We start from the raw sequence: 17,877 nt of genomic DNA, 5'->3' as shown, positions 1-17,877 counted from the left end.
GTCTAAATTTTAGCGCTTCGAGTCTTCAACATGTTTCTTCAACTTCTCGGAGCACTTCGTAGACCGTTACTCAGTATACCCTCTTTCACTGCGGTCAATTCAATTATTCCGGCCTCGCGCTCTATTCTAATCAATCGCGCGCTACTTGTACCACAAACACTCTCGCTACCTTCACTATGTGACGCGCTCGGTCAGAGGCGCTTTGCCTCCCGTGGTACTGAGTACCAACCTTCTCAGCGAAAGCGCAAAAGAAAGCATGGCTTTCTTACTCGGAAAAAGACCGCAACTGGTAGAAAGATTCTAGCCAGACGACTACTCAAGGGACGCAGGTTCTTGAGTCATTGATGGATGGCATGTCTTTCACTTCTGGTCTCTGATACACTGATTGACCATAGATTTAGGTTAGCGCACCAGGGTTTACAGTGGGCTCGTAGACAGACCCAATACAAGGAAGACAGCCTATCCTTCTTGTTAGAGTTCGGCATTCCACCCTTCGTCATCGTTCGGTGTTCGGATAGTCCCGACTACGTATATATATCTACGTCGTAGACTATCCTCTCTTTGTCGTCTCCCGCCATGTCGTAGACACTTCTAACAGCGCCGTTCTCCAGCTTCTATACTTCTGTCTCACGGTCGATGCTTCCAAAGTCACACACCGTGCTCTAGTATACGGATGTCATTAAATCCAAAGTCAAGTACTATAAGACTGTATATGATCTAGTTGACATCCATCACTTCCAATGCCTGTCGTGCCATATTGTCCTGAATGACACCGACGCAGGCTATGTCTTTATGAGCGGTTGGGCTGTTCGGGCGGTATGTGTGAGCAATGATTTCAGTTACATAAGCTTGGGGAGGCGAGAGCGGCGATGAAGGTGTAAATAAGAACCCGCGTTGAATAGATGAAAGAAGAGCTGTTATGGGTGTTTTAGACGGGGACTGCTGAAAGTTCACGTTGCGTGAAGGCGTAGCTTCAACGGAGGTGGAGGGAGGACGAAAATCTCCTGCGACATGTGCATCATCGCCAGTGACTTGTGCGGATAGCCCTCCTAATGCTGGTGGCTCGGGCTGGGGTGACTGACGGGGACTACAGGCTGGGGAAGATGGCAGAGGCACTGCAGCGGGACATACAGTGGGACTGGGAGGCAATGGCACGTGTTCTGGTGCAGGCTTGCTAGTATCAGAACTCTTCAACCCGTCCGACTTAGGGCGTATCGAGAGTCCCTTGACGACGGGTTTAGACGCTTTGCCTGAAGACCGTCCTCCCCATACTGGCTTTTTCTGACCTATAGCTTGCTGGCTAGAACGACCTAGTTCAGCAACCTGCTTGCGGGAAGTCTGCTGTTGCTCAACACCCATGGTCGGTGACCGTAAGCGAGAAATTGTACCCTTGGTTGTCGGATGCTCTAATTTTGTCATCGGGCGCGGTCCCGTTCGAGATAATGGTCTGGTGGTAGCAGTGGCCGCTGACGACGCAGCGCGAGCTGTGGTAGTTGAGTGAACCTTTGTGGTTACGGGGTCGTTCTGTGAATCTCGTTTTGAAACGAGAGAATGTGCGAGTGAGTTAACCGAAGTCGGCTTGGTTGAAGGAGGACCAGTCTTTGAGACCGTGCGCGTTGTCGTGGTATCATCAGTTTCTGGTAAAGGAGCTGCAGGAATGAGAACTCTTCGAGCTCCTCCTCCAACACGAGGCTTCTCGTCGTGTGACTTCATGAGCACAGTGCCTACTCGCTGAGGGCCCTGTATAGTGGGAGCCGGAGGACGTGGAATATCCTTCCGTAGATTTGTACTCTGCATAGTGGGTGGACCTGTTTCCGCCGACGGGGGACGGAGTGCACCTTGGCGAGATGTTTCCTTCACTGAGGGCCCCGCAATTGCACTAGAGGTTGCTTGACTTGAAACAGCACGCAGCCTTGCTGCAGGCACCTCTCGCGGCGGCTCAGAGCTAGGAGGACGTGTTGGTCTCTCTGCGTGTTTCCCGGAAACACGGGTGACGGTAGCGCACTGCGTGGATGGAGCTCTAGAATGAGAACTCGTCTTCTGAGTCTGGAGGGACCCGATTGGCCTCGAGGTCACTCTGCCTGTCGCTGCAGGACCACGAGAAAGTGCTTGTGAAGCCGACCGCGAAGTAACTTTCCCTTGCACATCTAAGTACTTCTTTATGACAGGGGTTAAGGGTGCAATAAAACTGAATTGTGTATGTCAGGGACGGATGTCACGAGTGGAAGCTTTAGAGACCAACCTTTCCACGCGATCGGGTAAAAGGGCTTTATATGCTTCAAAAATCATTTTCCCCGCTCTCCTAACGTCTGAACTAGCATCCCGGGCAGTCAACTTGATAACGTCTTCGATAAGTCGGGCACGCGTATCCTTCTCAATATCAGGAGGATTGAAGCAGTTCAAGCAAGCGAGGACACCTTCTGCAGCCACTAAACGCAGAAAAGCTGACTTTTGAGTTAAAGAGTCAGCGAGGTACGGCAGAATGGAAGGCAATTGGGTATTTTCAATCACAGAGAGAATGCACGCCTTTGCTCGACTTGTGAACACCTTATTGGTCCGGCCACAAAGCCCGAGAAGAGTCGGCATAAATAGCGAGACGAGGGGTTCAAACGAGGAACCCAAACCGGCTAACAGAGCATTCACAAGTTCGATAGCAGAACCTGACAGTCTACTGCGTTCCGAGTTCATAGCATGGTTGATGGGTCTGGAGAGTGAGCGTATGCCAGCAACCATTTCTGTGGCGAAGTCGCATCCGCCGTTATTGCAGCATTTTGTGAGCTGCACAATGCCCTGCTCGATCTTGTCCCATGACTCCTCTGTCTCTTCAAGGGAGACCTTCCCGCGGACAGCTTCAAGTTCTGCGTTCAAAATTGCTGGAGAGCTACACTGCTGGAAATATAAGAGAGTGACAAGGACGATAGTTGATGCATCTCCCACCTTTCTCTTGGACATGTATCAGGTCGTTGTAATGAGGATGTGGTTAGAAAATGAAGTGTTGAGCAAGTTCAAATCAGTCCCGTCACGGTGGCATAGCCGCACTGGCAACACGCGACAGGCCACGTGATCGCGGATAGCGGAGTTTGCCGGGAAATTGTGTCTCAGCATTCACCCATCGCTCACTGTCATACCCAGCGTCAAGGCTACCCTGAGGAACGATTGAACGAAGGTGAGCCCATTTTCATGCACGCACCAATTCGTTAGGAGGCACTTTGCTTGGCTGGGAAGAATCAGAAGATTTTGAGACCAGGTTTCCGCTGGATGGATGGATTCCCTTTTGGATAACAGACTTATGGAATCTCCACTTGCAGATCGCAACCATGTCCCTCGTTGTTCCTGAAGCACACCAGCAGTTCCAGGTCCGTTTGTCTTAGGCCTTGCATCTGCTTTCGATTTATGCCATCCACAGCACATTCTCCGTCTACTCAACACTAATGTTGACGGAAAGCGCAAGATTATGTACGCTCTGACGGAGATCAAGGGTGTTGGACGTCGTTATTCCAACCTTGTTTGCAAGAAGGCAGATGTTGATCTCAACAAGCGGTATGTACTTCCACTCTGGTGTGCAACTCGCTCATATAATTGTATAGTGCCGGTGAATTGAACTCTGACGAGCTTGAGCGTATTGTCACGATTATCCAAAATCCCACTCAATTCAAAATTCCCACATGGTTCCTGAACAGACAGAAGGACATTGTAGATGGCAAGGATTCGCAAATCCTTTCCAACGGTGTCGATTCGAAGTTGCGTGATGACCTCGAGCGATTGAAGAAGATTCGGGCCCACCGTGGTCTCAGACACTTCTGGGGCCTGCGGGTACGTGGTCAGCACACAAAAAACTACTGGTAAGCTACTCGTTTCCGCTTTCCGCTATCTCTTTTTTGAAGCGTAGTACAGGCCGTCGCGGGGGAAAACGGTCGGTGTGTCGAAGAAGAAACGGGGTTAGACAGGTGTTATTGCATTATTCATGTCCTCTCTATGTTTGCTCTCATATGATACTACCCACACAATCACTCGGGGGATTGGTCATCTGCAAAAACGCTGGAATGAGACCTCTCGCCTTACTCCTACGCGCTTAGTGTCATCCAAAAATTTGCTCAACCCCGACATGACATGGTTATGTCTCCGGTCTTATCAACAGACCAGGTATGTCTATGAGAATCTGACATTACAAGACTGCTTGCATATGTTTGCAGTGGTGGGTAGCAGCGACTCTGCAGTAGCCACTCCTTGTAACTGAACACTGAAGGGTAGCCTATCCATTACCAAACTACACAGCAATTGTCACGGACTGACATTTCGTTACATCCTTCCTTATCTCGCACACGAAGGTGCGCTATAATGTCGTTGCGCTCCGTGGAGTCAGCGCGCTCCTCAGCTACCACGACAACCAGAGCCTGGAGATGAGGAAAATGCTGAGGTCTGCGATCCTCAGGAGAGAAACTGAATGCAAACGTCGATATCTGACGCAGGAAATTGTTGCCATACTTACCGCAGTGGCTTGCTGATATGGAGGAAAGCGATATCATGCTGGCACAGGGATGCCATATCTAGATGAGTGTTATCTGGACGAGTGTTAGTAAAGCACGACTTGACGATTGAACGTTCGGACTATAGCAATTGACGTACGCATCACCCCTAAGTCGAAAGTTCCGCCCGCGAAAGTTTGAACCCCTATAGGTCTCTCAAGACGCCACTCCGACAAATGACAGACATTCGATTGGTTGCTATTTTGTTTGGTCCAATCAGAGGTACAGCAATTCCAACGTCGACTTATCGTCAAACATGACATGGATGACGATCAAGTGTAATGTGTTTGTTCTATGCAGAGCCTGTCACTACCTTCGTTATCTTTTGTCATATTCTTCCGCCGTTCGTTCGCTTTTGCTCTATTTCCATTAGCCTGTCCTAGATCACGGCGCTACTTGATGAATATGACAAGCAAGGTTCAGCCGATGCAGGCGAGTGATAGGTAGTGCCAAATCGAGAGACCAGCCAGTCTCCCTATTCCTCAATTTTGAGACTTCAAGACTTATTTATTCTCTGTTTGTACAAGGGATACGGTACACGGGACAAGGTACAAGGGACCAGGACAAGGGAACAGGGACCAGGGATACGGGACACGGGACAAGGGAAATTCTCAGTGGCTTGACGTCGGGCTGGGCTGGGTTTGAAGTTGCGGGTTCGCAGACCAGCAATAGAGCCTGATTCAGCTATACCTTCAACTTGTGATCGATCGTGACTCGTTTTGACTGTCGTTGCTATTTATATCTTTAAGATCTCTCCTTGGATTATCCCGTCAACACACTATAAAATGCCTTGCAACTCCTGCTCACATGGAAATACAGAATCCTTACCGATGCCTGACAAGACTCAGATGATCCATGTCAACGGTGCCAACGGCCTGAATGGTAGTGCCAACGGAATCAACGGCGCGAACGGTGCCAGTGGACGTAACGTCCAGCTCAGTGAAGCACAACACAAGAATCCGTATGGACCACGCGCGTCAGATTTTCTAAACAACATATCGAATTTCTCCATCATCGAGAGTACTCTTCGAGGTACGTCTTGCAAGTTTTTTTTGGCACTTTGGCCCAGTTTGACCAGTGTAGCAGAGGGTGAGCAGTTTGCCAACGCCTTCTTCGATACCAAAACAAAAATCGCCATCGCCAAGGCTCTTGATGCATTCGGTGTCGAGTACATCGAGCTCACTTCTCCCGCTGCATCTGAGCAGTCACGCGCTGACTGCGAGGCCATCTGCAAGCTCGGTCTCAAGGCCAAGATTCTTACCCACATTCGTTGTCACATGGACGATGCCCGGATCGCTGTCGAAACTGGTGAGCTCCACAGCGCTTCCACCCTATCTTTTGACTCATTTGCATCCGTAGGTGTCGACGGTGTCGATGTCGTGATTGGAACATCTTCGTTCCTGCGCGAATTCTCCCACGGAAAAGACATGACGTACATCACTAAGACCGCCATCGAAGTCATCACATTTGTCAAGTCCAAGGGCATCGAAGTCCGCTTCTCCTCAGAAGATTCCTTCCGCTCGGACCTTGTCGATCTGCTTTCCATATACCAGACCGTCGACAAGATCGGTGTCAACCGTGTGGGCATAGCCGACACCGTCGGATGCGCGAACCCCAGACAAGTTTACGACCTCGTTCGTACCCTCCGTGGCGTCGTTGGTTGTGATATCGAGATTCACTTGCACAATGACACCGGAATGGCCATCGCTAACGCCTATTGCGCATTGGAGGCTGGCGCAACACACATCGATACCTGTACGTATCTTCGTGTTCTCCTCACTGGTAGCGGCTAAATTTCTCTTAGCGGTCCTTGGCATTGGCGAGCGTGTAGGTATTACGCCTCTCGGTGGTCTCGTAGCGTGCCTGTATGCTGCCAACCCTGAATACGTCAAGGCCAAGTACAATCTCCCCATGTTGCGCGAGATTGAAAACCTCGTCGCAGAGGCAGTAGAGGTCAACGTGCCTTTCATGAACCCAATCACCGGCTACTGTGCTTTCACGCACAAGGCTGGTATTCATGCCAAGGCAATCTTGAACAACCCCAGCACATACGAAATTTTGAAGCCTGAGGACTTTGGGCTCACCCGATATGTGTCGATTGGGTACGTACCTTTTCTGGTCGTCCATGACTCGTGATAGAGGTTGATGTTTGCCATTAGACACCGTCTCACTGGTTGGAACGCTGTCAAGTCAAGAGTTGAGCAACTCGGACTCAACCTCACCGACGACCAGGTCCGCTATATTATCTTTGCCTCGTCCTTCCACACTTCACTAATGCGATTGTAATAGGTCAAGGATGCAACTGCCAAGATCAAGGAGCTCGCTGATGTCCGCACCCAATCCATGGATGATGTCGACTCCCTGCTGCGTATATACCACTCCGGCATCCAGTCTGGAGAGCTTGCAGTCGGTCAAAAGGAAGCCCTTGACCGATTGCTCCAGCAGCACCGCGAGACCTCGAGAGAACGTCAGCAGCCAGAGGCTGTTACTGCTGCAGCGTAAAATTGTAGTTGTCTGAGGTTGTCTTTGCTTGGAAAGGAAAAGTCGACTGGTTGGTCGCTCTGTATCATGATAGAATTGTAGATGTGTCTATCCCTATCTAACGCTTTTCGTGAAACAAAATGCATGTATGAGACCCTTCGCATTGCTAGACCAGCAACCCCATGGGCCATAGCTATGATCATGATGAGACTCTGGAGTCCAGACATGTTACCGCTCCTTTCGTATCAATAGACCAGATGCCATTTTGTGCCCCTCGTTTACTTGTGGGGCTCGACAAACAAAAGTGTGACGGCTACATAGCACTATAAATTGGGGTCAAGTAATGGTAGGGGGAAATGTTGGGGGGGCTTATCGGGTAACGGAAAGAAGGATAAACACGAGAGGGGGGGAAACCTTAATTCCCAACATGGTGCTAATCACGGCATCAGTAAATTCCGAGTTTTCCTTTTTACCACTTATAGCCATTTTTTCCCCACCAAGCCATGCGAACATTGAAAAGTTGGAGCCGATTTATTTAAGTAGGTCCCTCTATTCATTCTGAGCTTTTCGCGACCTTTTCCGACTTATTTTTATGAATGCTTATTTCAAAAGCATAATATCATCAAAAAAAGTAGAATAAGCAGGTGATAAAATGTGCAAAAAGGAAGGAAAAAGGAGAAAGAAAGCCTGTAACAGGGACATTTATGTGGATTGATGCATTAGTATATGAGTATGAGTGTAGTAGGTGCGGCTTAGAGAATGCAAATGATTGCAAAAAGACATCATAGAAGAGATATTCTGGTGAAATACGTCAATGAGGCACAGAACAAAGTCAAAAAAATACTCACAGAGTAGTGCCTGCTCACCCCTGGAAGATGCAACACTGTTGTCAGCAAGAGAACCTTTGGTACTAGCATCTGAACCCAAATTCTTAACAAATTGATAGGCCATTGCAATTGTATCTGTCATATATTTCGGGCCGTGCTTTACAATGGACAAGTGGTAATCTGTCATGAATTGACCCCAGTTCAACTTGGAAAAGGCCAGTGGAGTGCTGCTTTCCTTGCTGGTAGATTTATTGATCTTGAGGGGGGTTTTGAGATCGGTGCTCTTCTTCTCCTTTTCTGTGACTGATTTCAAAGCATGTTTGAGCTGCCAATAAAATAGTGATTATTAGCTATTGTTCAAATTTACAGATGGGACTTACAGCAACAGCACAAGTGCCAATCACACATCCGTCCTTGTTGAAGACAGAGCACACATGTCAAGCTCTAGTACATCAATGAAGCCTGCAACTGTGTTAAGATGTGTCATTGCAATCATTTGCAACATGAACACAGAGCGGTAAATCTCAGAGGCCTTGCAGGTATTTGGGTCTGTGAACAGAAAGACATAGCCTTCAAGGAGGGAGGCTGCCATCTATGTCATGAATTTCTCTCTGCTGTCAACATTCTCATTCTCACTTTCCCTTAAGGATGCCCAAAAATTAGTGATCAGTGCAATAGCAGTAAAACCAAAGTTGCTGCACCAAGTACATGAGCGCTGAGTAATCTTTGAATTTATGATCAAGACTGTAAATAAAAGTATGGATGTGGATAACACTCACCACACCCATGATAGGGCCCCTGGGTTGAATATTGTACTTGACTCCAGGATACATTGTGTTGCATATGGCCTGCATGGCACACAGCAAATCGGCAGCCCCAATTGTCCAATTGACTGGCTACCTTCCCAAAGGAGAACTGTCAGAACAAATGGCCTACACCAAGATTCATTTTCTGTTAGCATAGGTGGGAGGTCTGTTTTGCCACTGACCATTGCCTGCTACAGGTTTGATTGCCATGTCTGCCAGCATGGACTCTTGCACAGCAGGAACAGCTGCTATTGTCAAGGTTTTGGAAGTGAGCTCTGATTTGACCTTTTTGGCTGGGCATGGTACCTTTGTCATTATCGTCAAAGTTTGGGTAGTAGCTGGCTCTGATCTAGCCTTCTTGGCTGACTGCAGGACCAATAGTTTCTTGATGGCCATTACACTTGTCTGTCACATTGTTAGGATGGATGCTGCTGAAAAAGAGTGACTTACTGCTGTAGTAGTGCAACCTACACTGTTAGTTCCCTTTAAAACCTTGGCAATGGGAGAATATCTTGCTGTCAAGCTTCATAGCATTGTCTCTGAACTCCATAGTGTCATCTTTGAACTCCATCACATCATCTCCATCCTTGTAATCAATTGAGTTGTCTTCAACTTGAAGTCCCAACTCACCTGCAACTTCCTCAATTTTCCTCTGCATCTGAGAACAGCTATGAAATAAGGATGCAGAAATGTAGGTAGGTGTAGACTGGACATGTGGGAACAGGTCCAAAGGTATCCAGTGTGGTGAACAAGTTTTGGCTGGGCTGTAGGTAAAAGCACCAAACCAAAATATATGAGTCTCCTGCTCTGCCTAGCTGCTACTCCTGCTAGCAAGAACATTCAATCCTAAAGGATCTCTGACTAGGCTCAGGCTCAAGGAAAGAGAGTGAGGAAGGTACCCCAAGTCAAGGTAAGAAAACTATGTTCCAGGAGCTATCTGGTGAGCTGAGAAGCTACAACTAGGAAAGCTACAACTAGGGGATGCTACTGAATAACCCAAGTGAATGGGAAGCAACCAAAGAACTGGAAACAAGGAAACTAGGTAATGACTGTAGAGTCCTAGGTAAAGAGTGAATTCATTATGTAAGCAGCAAAAGTGCAAACCTAATCTAAAGAAAGTATTAATAAGAGATGCATAGTAAAAACTGCCTCCGCAAGGCTACAGAAAGTTTGAACACCACACCGGAGCATGGGAATGGCTGAAGCCAATGGAAATGGCATGTAAACTTGGCTGATGCAAAGCAGACAAGTAAGGAATGTGATAGAGAGGGACTAGGTCTCAAGGGATTGAATTACAAGGTTAAGGAAAGGCTAGGTATAATGTCTAGGTATTAGGTAACCAATAGGGGCTAAGAATGGAACCTAATGGGTGACCACTTCAAAGTAAAACCAAAGGGAAGGAAATACCACTGAAGGGAAGTAATGATGAAGTTGTCACTATAGGCTCTTTTATACTAGCTAAATCCTCTCGGACTTGGAAGGGATAGGAATAGTAGAAACATGTAAGAACATGTAATAAGGTTGCAACCCTTATTACAAACATGAGGCAAGTAAAAACATGTACCAGTAGGGTTTGAATTGACATGGAATTGACATGGGGCTTTCCTAAAATGGGTTCTGAGTGGTTGGATGGCATGGGAACTTGGCTGAAGGTTATATGGATGCATAGTAATGGTCTGGACATGCAGGAACAGGTTCGGGTATGCAGGAACAGCCGATGCAGCTGCACAAAACATCAGGCATGATTGGATATGTGGTAGATGCAAGGGAAATGTAGTAGGAAGTGCCCTTGCATATTACTGACCATCCTAAAGCATGCAGGGCACAGGAACGCAACAGACCGCGGCTGGGTTGGCCAACGATGGCGTGGGGTATGCAGCTGATGACTTGGTCAAAGGTTCTGGCCAAATTTGGAAAGTGATGAAAGATATATGGGAGGTAGTTCCTTGATAGTTTGACATCTATATGAAAATCAGGTATTGCAAGCTTAGCCTGAGTTTGAACACCACAACAGTGTGAGATAGAATGTCACTGACTTGATATTTTTTTCCTTTCTTGTCAAGGCCATGTGCCTTGCCATCAACAGATCTCCCAGGCTAGTCAACCTTGATCAGATCATCAGGCTGATCCAAGTTCTCATTCTGCTTCTTTAACCTCATGGCACTGACAGCCTCATATAATAAAAGATTCTCTTTCTTCATGCTCTTTGGCTTTGCCTCAGACTCCAGCTTGAGCTTGCAATCACCATCTGTGCCCATATTATCAGTGCTGCTTTTCAAGGTATGGTCACCTTTAGACTAGAAACTGGTCTGAGTTCCTAATATGCTGCGGTTCTTTGAAGGGGCATCTTCAGTGACACGTGGCTTCTGTTTGACTGGCCTTGGATAAAGCTTTACAGGTATCACCTTTGCTATTGCTCCTGCCTGCTCTATTTCCATTGATGCCTCCACTTCTGCAACATGATTAATGCTGTCTTGAGTGGCTAATTGTTGTACTTCCTGCACTTCTCTGGTCCACTGGTTGTCCACTGCAATCTCTTTTGCTGTGCATCATTTCTTCATAGTTTGCTTCACAATTTCACCAGGATGCTGTATTGTATTTTTAGGGTGAGTAGAAATCATACCAGACAGGAAAGCAGTAATAGCAAGACAGTCAGATATGAGGAATACAATGGGGATTGATGAGAAAATTCAACATTTGGTAAGTGCCTCATGAGCTTTTTGCTCTCCTTGACATATATCCATCAGTTGTGTGCTACTCATTTGTGTACTGAAAATGTATTTTTTGCTGCTATCTTCTAGTTACCATCTTTGCCATGTCACACACTAGATGAGATTTTAGCATCCTCCACATTCCCTGCACCAAACCAGGATGTAACCACTGGTTCAAGAACAAATCTGGATGCACACAGCATACAAATGCAGTACATCCTTTGCTTAGTGCTGCACCCTTACATGTGGAACCATCTCAGTCTACTAGTAGTTGGTCACATCTAGATGATCTGTCTCAGTTCAATTGATCACCTTTGCCTATCTTCAATGGAGATGTCAATTCTGTACAATCTGATGGTGCTGGTGAAGAGGACCATTCTGAGATCCCTCATTCTGTACAATCACCCACACCTGCAGAATTCTTCAGTGCTGGTAATCACTTCTATAGAAACTACTACCCTAGTTTGACTGGTACATTTCCTTTAGTTTTCGCATTTTTTATCTAATACACTTGATCTTCAAAGGTCATCCATGTGATCCTGAAGGGAATTTTCTTCTGCCAGGAGCTCTGCCTTTGCCATTTTCAGAGAAAAGTGCTGATGATTGGACTCCCTACCATGATCAGTTATGCACAGGATTGAATTGCTAATGATCTGGATACTTATGGCTTGACATTCATGCCCATAATCCTTGGCAGTGACAAAATCACAGTATCAGTCGCCACTGGACAAAATGACTATTACCCACTTATATGCATCCATAGGAAATGTTCAGAATAACATGTGTTGTGCTCACCGTAGCATACTTGCAGTAGTTGGATTTCTAGCAATGCCAAAGAGTACATTCCTTTTCAACTGCATGACTTCATCAACCTTGCAATTTTTATAGCAACCAAACAACATGTTAAAACTGTGATTGTCTGACCAACTGTGTCATTTATTGCTTTCATTTATACTTCAGAACTTGAAGCCAGGGATGACAAAACCTGAAGTCATGCACTTTGACGATGGCCATTCTTGCTGTATAATCTATGGACTTGGTCTGTATATTGTAGACTATGAGAAACAATTTTTACTTGCATGCATAGTCTGATCTTGGTGTGCAAAGTAAGTACTTACTGCTTCCTCATTGTATGTATTGAATCTAATTCTGCTGTAGATGTACTTCAAATAGCAAAGCTCTCAACAATGATAATCTCCTGCATTCAAGAGTTCATACTGACACACTAATCAAAGAGTATGACCATGAGATGGTATGGGATTATTGCCCAACTTGTGGTAAGTCTCAGTGCATCTATTTCACTCAAAATTAACCTATTCATATAGCTGTTCAGAAATTATTACCCTCGAGCCAACATACATGAACTCATTGTACCAGATCTCCTCCATCAAATTATAAAGGAGGCCTTCAAAGATCACTTGGTCACCTAGGTTGAAAAATACCTTGTGATGACACATGGTCAAGCATGAGCTGATATCATACTTGATGATATTGATAGAAGGTATGTCAAACACAATATTAACTATGAACAATCAGGCTTACTAGCATTCTGAACAGAATTGCAGCAGCACCTGCATTTTCAGGATTGCACAGATTTCCTTAAGGATGCAACTTCAAACAGTGGACTGGGGATGACTCAAGCCCTTATAAAGATATTCATCTTTCATCTTATTTAATTCTGTTTTTTTTTGAGCTAACACCATTCAGGTATACTTGCCAGCACTTGAAGGCTATGTCCCAATGGATATCATCCATGCATTCCATGCACTCCTTGAGTTTTCTTACCTTGTCTGCTGCAACATCATCACAGAGACATCTCTCAAAGAAATCAATGATACATTTGCTCATTTTCATTAGTATCACGAGATCTTCAAGGACTCTGATGTAATTTCAACCTTCTCACTCCCTCGCCAACATTTAATAAAGCATTACAACATCCTCATTCACCTTTTTGGTGCACTGAATGGACTTTGTTCATCTATCATAGAAAGTAGGCACATCAAAGCTGTGAAGGAACCATGGAGGCAATCCAGTTGCTAGAAAGCACTAGGCCAAACACTTGTGACCAACCAGTGCCTGGACAAGTTGACTGCATTATGTCAAGATTTTTATGCTCATGGGATGCTTGATGGGACATATCTAACTTCTGTTCTCGCTGCATTGAATACTCAAGCCCCCAGAGAGCATGATGATACAGGCCAACATGAGCAACTAGTCATGGAATTGGTCAATACCTCTACCAATGAGACACTTGGCATTATAGTAAATCTTCTGCTAGACTTCAGCATTGGAGAAATGCTGTTCTAGGTTCAAGTTGTCCTGACTGCTGACTTTGAGATCTTGCTAGGTTGCCCATTCTTTACACTCACCAGTTGTCACACAGAAGATCTATCTAATGGGGAGCAGGATATCACTCTAACTGACCTGAACTCAGGAAAAGTAATCTGCATCCCTACCAATTGCTGGGTTAAGAGGTGCCCAGAATGCAAAAAAGGGTTGCACCCACCATCTAGTGATCACAAGAAGGGTTTTTGATGATTGATGATTAGCTTATACCATGAGCAGACAAATGGACTCATACTCACCTGCCCCTCTCTCATTTCATGTCCTAATACATTACTTCCTAGTTCTAACTATCATCTTATGCCATCCACACATCACTCACTCTTACAGAGCAAACATGACTCATTTTTGTTTTCTACTGAGCAGTTCTCAGTGTGCTATACCCATCTCATCTCTACTCATTTAGTTATTGATTGCATGTCTGTCAACACATTTAACAGTGTATATTTTTTTAATAAGACCTGACACATGCTGATTTACAAGCCAGTTGCAAAGAAAGTCCATATAGTACAAACTTCTATACCCCCCAAATATAGAATAATGCAACAGTTGCCTGATGACCCCTTGGCTGGCATGCCTACACTGCCAACCCATCCACCTGACTTTGTTACAGGCATCCACTTTACTCAAGAAAGAGCAGACAAATTGGACTTGGACCCTACTAATTGGTTATGGCCTGACAAGTTGAAGCTTATATGCTGGCTTGTCTGGGTCCATGAATTAGCATTTGCATGGGACGCAACTGAGCGTGGCCATCTCAATGAAACATATTTCCCCCTGTACAAAATTCCTACCATCCCTCACATTCCTTGGTCTCAATGCAATATCCCTATCCTGCCTACAACCCTTGGAGAAGTTATCCACATCATCAAAGAAAAGATCCAATCCGGTGTATATGAACCATCTACCACAGCATACTGATCACACTGGTTCTGCATTGTTAAGAAAGATTCAAAATCATTGTGCTTAGTACATGATCTTCAACTGCTGAATGTGGTAACTATCTGAGACTCATCCCTCCCTCTCTTTGTCAAACAGTTAGCTGAATCTTTTGCTGGGTATGTGGTATATGGTATGATGGACTTATATTCAGGTTACAACCAGCATGTACTACAGGAATCGCACAATCTCACTTCCTTTGGAATGCCATTGGGTCTGCATTGGTTGACAACACTTCTGCAAGGTCATGCTAATGCAGTTCAAGTATATCAAGGTGATACTGCTTTCATTTTGCAGGACAAAATTCCAGAGTTCACATTGCCATTTATTGATGATGTGCCAATCAAGTTGGTTAAAACGCGATATCAAAGAGCTGACAGCTCATATGAAACCATTGTGCAAAACCTGGGCATATGTTGCTTCATATAGAAGCATTGTGAGGTCATCAATCACATACTCCAGCGACTCAAGAATGTCAGTGTAACTGTATCTGCTACTAAGTTTGTCTTAGCTGCTCCTGCCACTGTCATAGCCAGGCACAAGTGTACCTTCGAAGGGCGAGTACTAGAAGATTCCAAAGTGCAAAAGATTTGCAATTGGCTGGAATGTTGTACTGTCATGCAAGTGTGCGGCTTTCTAAGTACTTGTGGAGTCTTGCACATCTTCATTTGGGACTTCTCCAAGATAGCACATCCTCTCACCAATCTCACATGCAAAGATGTACCCTTTGAATAGGGTGAAGACCAACAGGTAGTTATGCAGACTCTGAAGGACTCAATACTAGAGTCTCCTACACTCCTCCCACTCGATTATGAGTGTGGTTGCAAAGTTATCCTTGCTGTTGATACCTCTTGCATTGCTATAGGTTTTATTCTCCTTCAAGTCAGGGAAGATGGCAAGTGCTATCCAAACCACTTCAGATCCATATCTCTTACAGAAGTTGAAAGTTGCTACTCTCAAGTGAAACTAGAACTCTACGGCCTATTTTGTGTACTTCATGTGGTTTGCGTTTTTATCTTTGGCATCACCAATCTTATGGTTGAGGTCGATGCAAAGTATATTAAAGGAATGATCAATAATCCTGACCTTCAATCCAATGTGACCATCAATCGGTGGATTACAGGTATATTGCTATTTTCTTTTACACTTGTTCATGTAACCGCTACCAAGCATACTGGAGCAGATGGACTCTCAAGGAGACCACCTGCTGAGGAAGATCCCACTGAGGAAGATCCCGATGTGTCAATTATACCAGCGCTGGGCGCGTATGAGTGTCATAGGCACATTTTGCCTTGCCTAGAGGAAAAGAGTAAAGCACTAGTCACCAGTGCTATCAACTCCCAAGCTATCCGCTTTGAAACCATTTTTCTCCCATAGCACGCTACCCGGTCCGATGCCTAGGTATTCTGTCCTCCTATGTCCTGCCTATGTCCACCTACCTCCGCTGGTGTGTTATTTGTCCTTAAATGTCGCTACTGATCAGTTGCAGGCCTTATTACCTGTATCCTCATGTTCCACAGCGCTGCATGTTTTATTACCTGTCGCTACATCGTGCCCTCACCAGTGTCACTACTATACTTGCCTACGCAATTCCGAACTCTTACGCAGTATGATAAAATGACCTGTCGCACATACAGTACTTTACTTCCCTTCCCCGGACCTTTGCTGGTGTGTCAGAGTCACCTTAGTCACTATATCTTAGTCTTGGTGCAATCGATTCTGCTCTTGCCAGTCTCTTTGATCGCATGTCACTTGACTTGCTTTAAGTGTGCATTGCTAAGGATCCCCTCATAAGTTTGACTTCGCAAAATCAGGATCACTATCGGTAGTCGCACTACAATCTAGTCACTACCAGGCATTTCACTTGCACAGTCTTATCTTACTTTCTGCCCTCGCTCCCTTTTGATTTCTTCTCGCTGTCGCTAGTCGGATGTCGCATAGCGCTATCGCATAAAACAACTTACATAGCGCCTTTCACTTATATGCACATTTCTCTATTTGGAACTCACTTGTAGCTGATCGCTACAGTGCTACTCATCAGTTTTTGGTCTTAGGTCGCTATAGGTTTTTAGCCCTTCGCGCTATCGCTTCCCTTGCTTACTAGTAGGGAGTTGCTTCAATAGCAGTCCTCTTGGGTTGAATACTGCACTCGCGCCTATTTGGATAAGTAGCACTAGTTTTCTAACAGCCTAGTCGCTCTTTCTCTTTCACACCGATGAGGAAGATCCCGATGAGAATGATGACCATGAGGATTGGCTTGACCATTCATATTCATTTGGCATCGAGATTCTGAATGACCATTAACCCTAACAATACCCATACATAATACCTGTATCAAACCTACTAACCTGTTTACCTGCCCTTATTGCATACCTAGGCATCATAGAATCTGAACCTGCAAGCATGATCATATCCTGCTCAGAGAACACACAAGCACTTGACAATAGACTACTGGAGATCCAACACTTCCTAGAGACCCACAAGCGACCTGCAGATCTATTGGATGATGACTATGAATCATTTGTCTCATCCACTGCACAGTACTTCATTCTCGATGGGAAGCTATGGAAATGCAACTCTCAAGGAAGGCATCAGTTAGTAGTTTCCGAATCATGACACTTTCACATCTTGAAAAAAGCACACAATAACCTTGGACATAAGGGAGTATATTCAATCCAAGCCCGACTTCTCCTATGTTTCTGGTGGCTATGATTATTGATGATATCAAATGGTACAACAGAATACGTCATTAATGCCAGATCAGACAAATGTACAAGCTACACATCCCTCCAACCATCCCAATTCTGGGTGGTATCTTCAGGAGAGCACATATTGATAGTATGATGATGCCCAAAGCAGGCAGATTTGATCATCTAGTTTATGCACATTACGCGCTAACTGGATATTCAGAATGGTGCATGTTGTGCAAAGAGAATACCAAGACTCTAGTCACATTCTTATTCAAAGAGCTTCTTTGTAGATGGGGACCCATTACCAAAATCATTACCAACAACAGACCTGCATTTTGTGCAGCAGCTGATGATCTAACAGCCCACTATGGAACTCACCTGATCCATGTCTCAGCTTACAATTCTCAAGCTAATGGTATTGTCAAGTGATGTCACTATGATGTCTGGGAGGCCATCATGAAAAGTTGTGATGGGGATGAGGTGCACTGGTACCAGTCTGCATATGTGGTACTCTGGGCAGAACATGTTATCTGTTGCACTAAGGGTGGGTTGTA

General features: G+C 45.4%; 5 protein-coding genes across 5 annotated transcripts; 3 read left to right on the top strand and 2 right to left on the bottom strand.

Moving 5' to 3' along the window:
* The first annotated feature begins 5 nt into the window (after window positions 1–5).
* Window positions 6–556, top strand: DFJ58DRAFT_101858 (ribosomal protein L34-domain-containing protein). The gene is made up of 2 exons (XM_041378602.1): window positions 6–351; window positions 402–556. The coding sequence occupies exon 1, from the start codon at window positions 31–33 to the stop codon at window positions 343–345; it is 315 nt and encodes a 104-aa protein (XP_041238795.1). The 5' UTR covers window positions 6–30; the 3' UTR covers window positions 346–351; window positions 402–556.
* Window positions 375–2,974, bottom strand: DFJ58DRAFT_101867 (clasp N terminal-domain-containing protein). Its single transcript, XM_041378603.1, has 3 exons — window positions 2,938–2,974; window positions 2,243–2,889; window positions 375–2,188 (listed from the first exon to the last, which is right to left on the bottom strand). Exons 1-3 carry the CDS (start codon window positions 2,950–2,952, stop codon window positions 718–720), a joined length of 2,133 nt encoding a protein of 710 aa, XP_041238794.1. The 5' UTR covers window positions 2,953–2,974; the 3' UTR covers window positions 375–717.
* A 343-nt stretch (window positions 2,975–3,317) lies between these two features.
* DFJ58DRAFT_718484 (ribosomal protein S13/S18-domain-containing protein) lies at window positions 3,318–3,943 on the top strand (the record flags this gene model as incomplete). The annotated part of the gene is made up of 4 exons (XM_041384482.1): window positions 3,318–3,356; window positions 3,407–3,540; window positions 3,588–3,842; window positions 3,895–3,943. 4 exons carry the CDS (start codon window positions 3,318–3,320, stop codon window positions 3,941–3,943), a joined length of 477 nt encoding a protein of 158 aa, XP_041238793.1.
* A 1,282-nt stretch (window positions 3,944–5,225) lies between these two features.
* DFJ58DRAFT_101826 (HMGL-like-domain-containing protein) lies at window positions 5,226–7,250 on the top strand. The gene is made up of 6 exons (XM_041378601.1): window positions 5,226–5,558; window positions 5,613–5,834; window positions 5,886–6,281; window positions 6,331–6,628; window positions 6,686–6,758; window positions 6,816–7,250. The coding sequence occupies exons 1-6, from the start codon at window positions 5,312–5,314 to the stop codon at window positions 7,026–7,028; spliced, it is 1,449 nt and encodes a 482-aa protein (XP_041238792.1). The 5' UTR covers window positions 5,226–5,311; the 3' UTR covers window positions 7,029–7,250.
* Window positions 7,251–7,556: 306 nt separating this feature from the next.
* On the bottom strand, window positions 7,557–9,354 carry DFJ58DRAFT_845575 (uncharacterized protein; the record flags this gene model as incomplete). Its single annotated transcript, XM_041393170.1, has 10 exons — window positions 7,557–7,606; window positions 7,856–8,159; window positions 8,215–8,247; window positions 8,286–8,383; window positions 8,471–8,549; window positions 8,614–8,726; window positions 8,823–9,045; window positions 9,091–9,107; window positions 9,133–9,226; window positions 9,271–9,354. 10 exons carry the CDS (start codon window positions 9,352–9,354, stop codon window positions 7,557–7,559), a joined length of 1,095 nt encoding a protein of 364 aa, XP_041238791.1.
* Between the last annotated feature and the right edge of the window lie 8,523 nt (window positions 9,355–17,877).

The sequence above is a fragment of the Suillus subalutaceus genome (assembly GCF_016647625.1).
Source record: "Suillus subalutaceus strain FC151 chromosome Unknown DFJ58scaffold_141, whole genome shotgun sequence".
In the NCBI taxonomy this organism is placed as follows: Eukaryota; Fungi; Basidiomycota; class Agaricomycetes; order Boletales; family Suillaceae; genus Suillus; species Suillus subalutaceus.
The sequence above is the reverse complement of the archived record's forward strand: the minus strand, read 5'-3'. Positions and strand labels throughout refer to the sequence as shown.

Bases quoted from the DNA above. Each gene is read 5' to 3' on its own strand.
- DFJ58DRAFT_101858 (XM_041378602.1), top strand. From the start codon at position 31: ATGTTTCTTCAACTTCTCGGAGCACTTCGTAGACCGTTACTCAGTATA.
- DFJ58DRAFT_101867 (XM_041378603.1), bottom strand. The intron at 2,189-2,242 runs GTTGGTCTCTAA...TACACAATTCAG, and splicing joins TTACCCGATCGCGTGGAAAG to TTTTATTGCACCCTTAACCC.
- DFJ58DRAFT_101826 (XM_041378601.1), top strand. From the start codon at position 5,312: ATGCCTTGCAACTCCTGCTCACATGGAAATACAGAATCCTTACCGATG. The intron at 5,835-5,885 runs GTGAGCTCCACA...TTGCATCCGTAG, and splicing joins CCGGATCGCTGTCGAAACTG to GTGTCGACGGTGTCGATGTC. The intron at 6,759-6,815 runs GTCCGCTATATT...CGATTGTAATAG, and splicing joins TCAACCTCACCGACGACCAG to GTCAAGGATGCAACTGCCAA.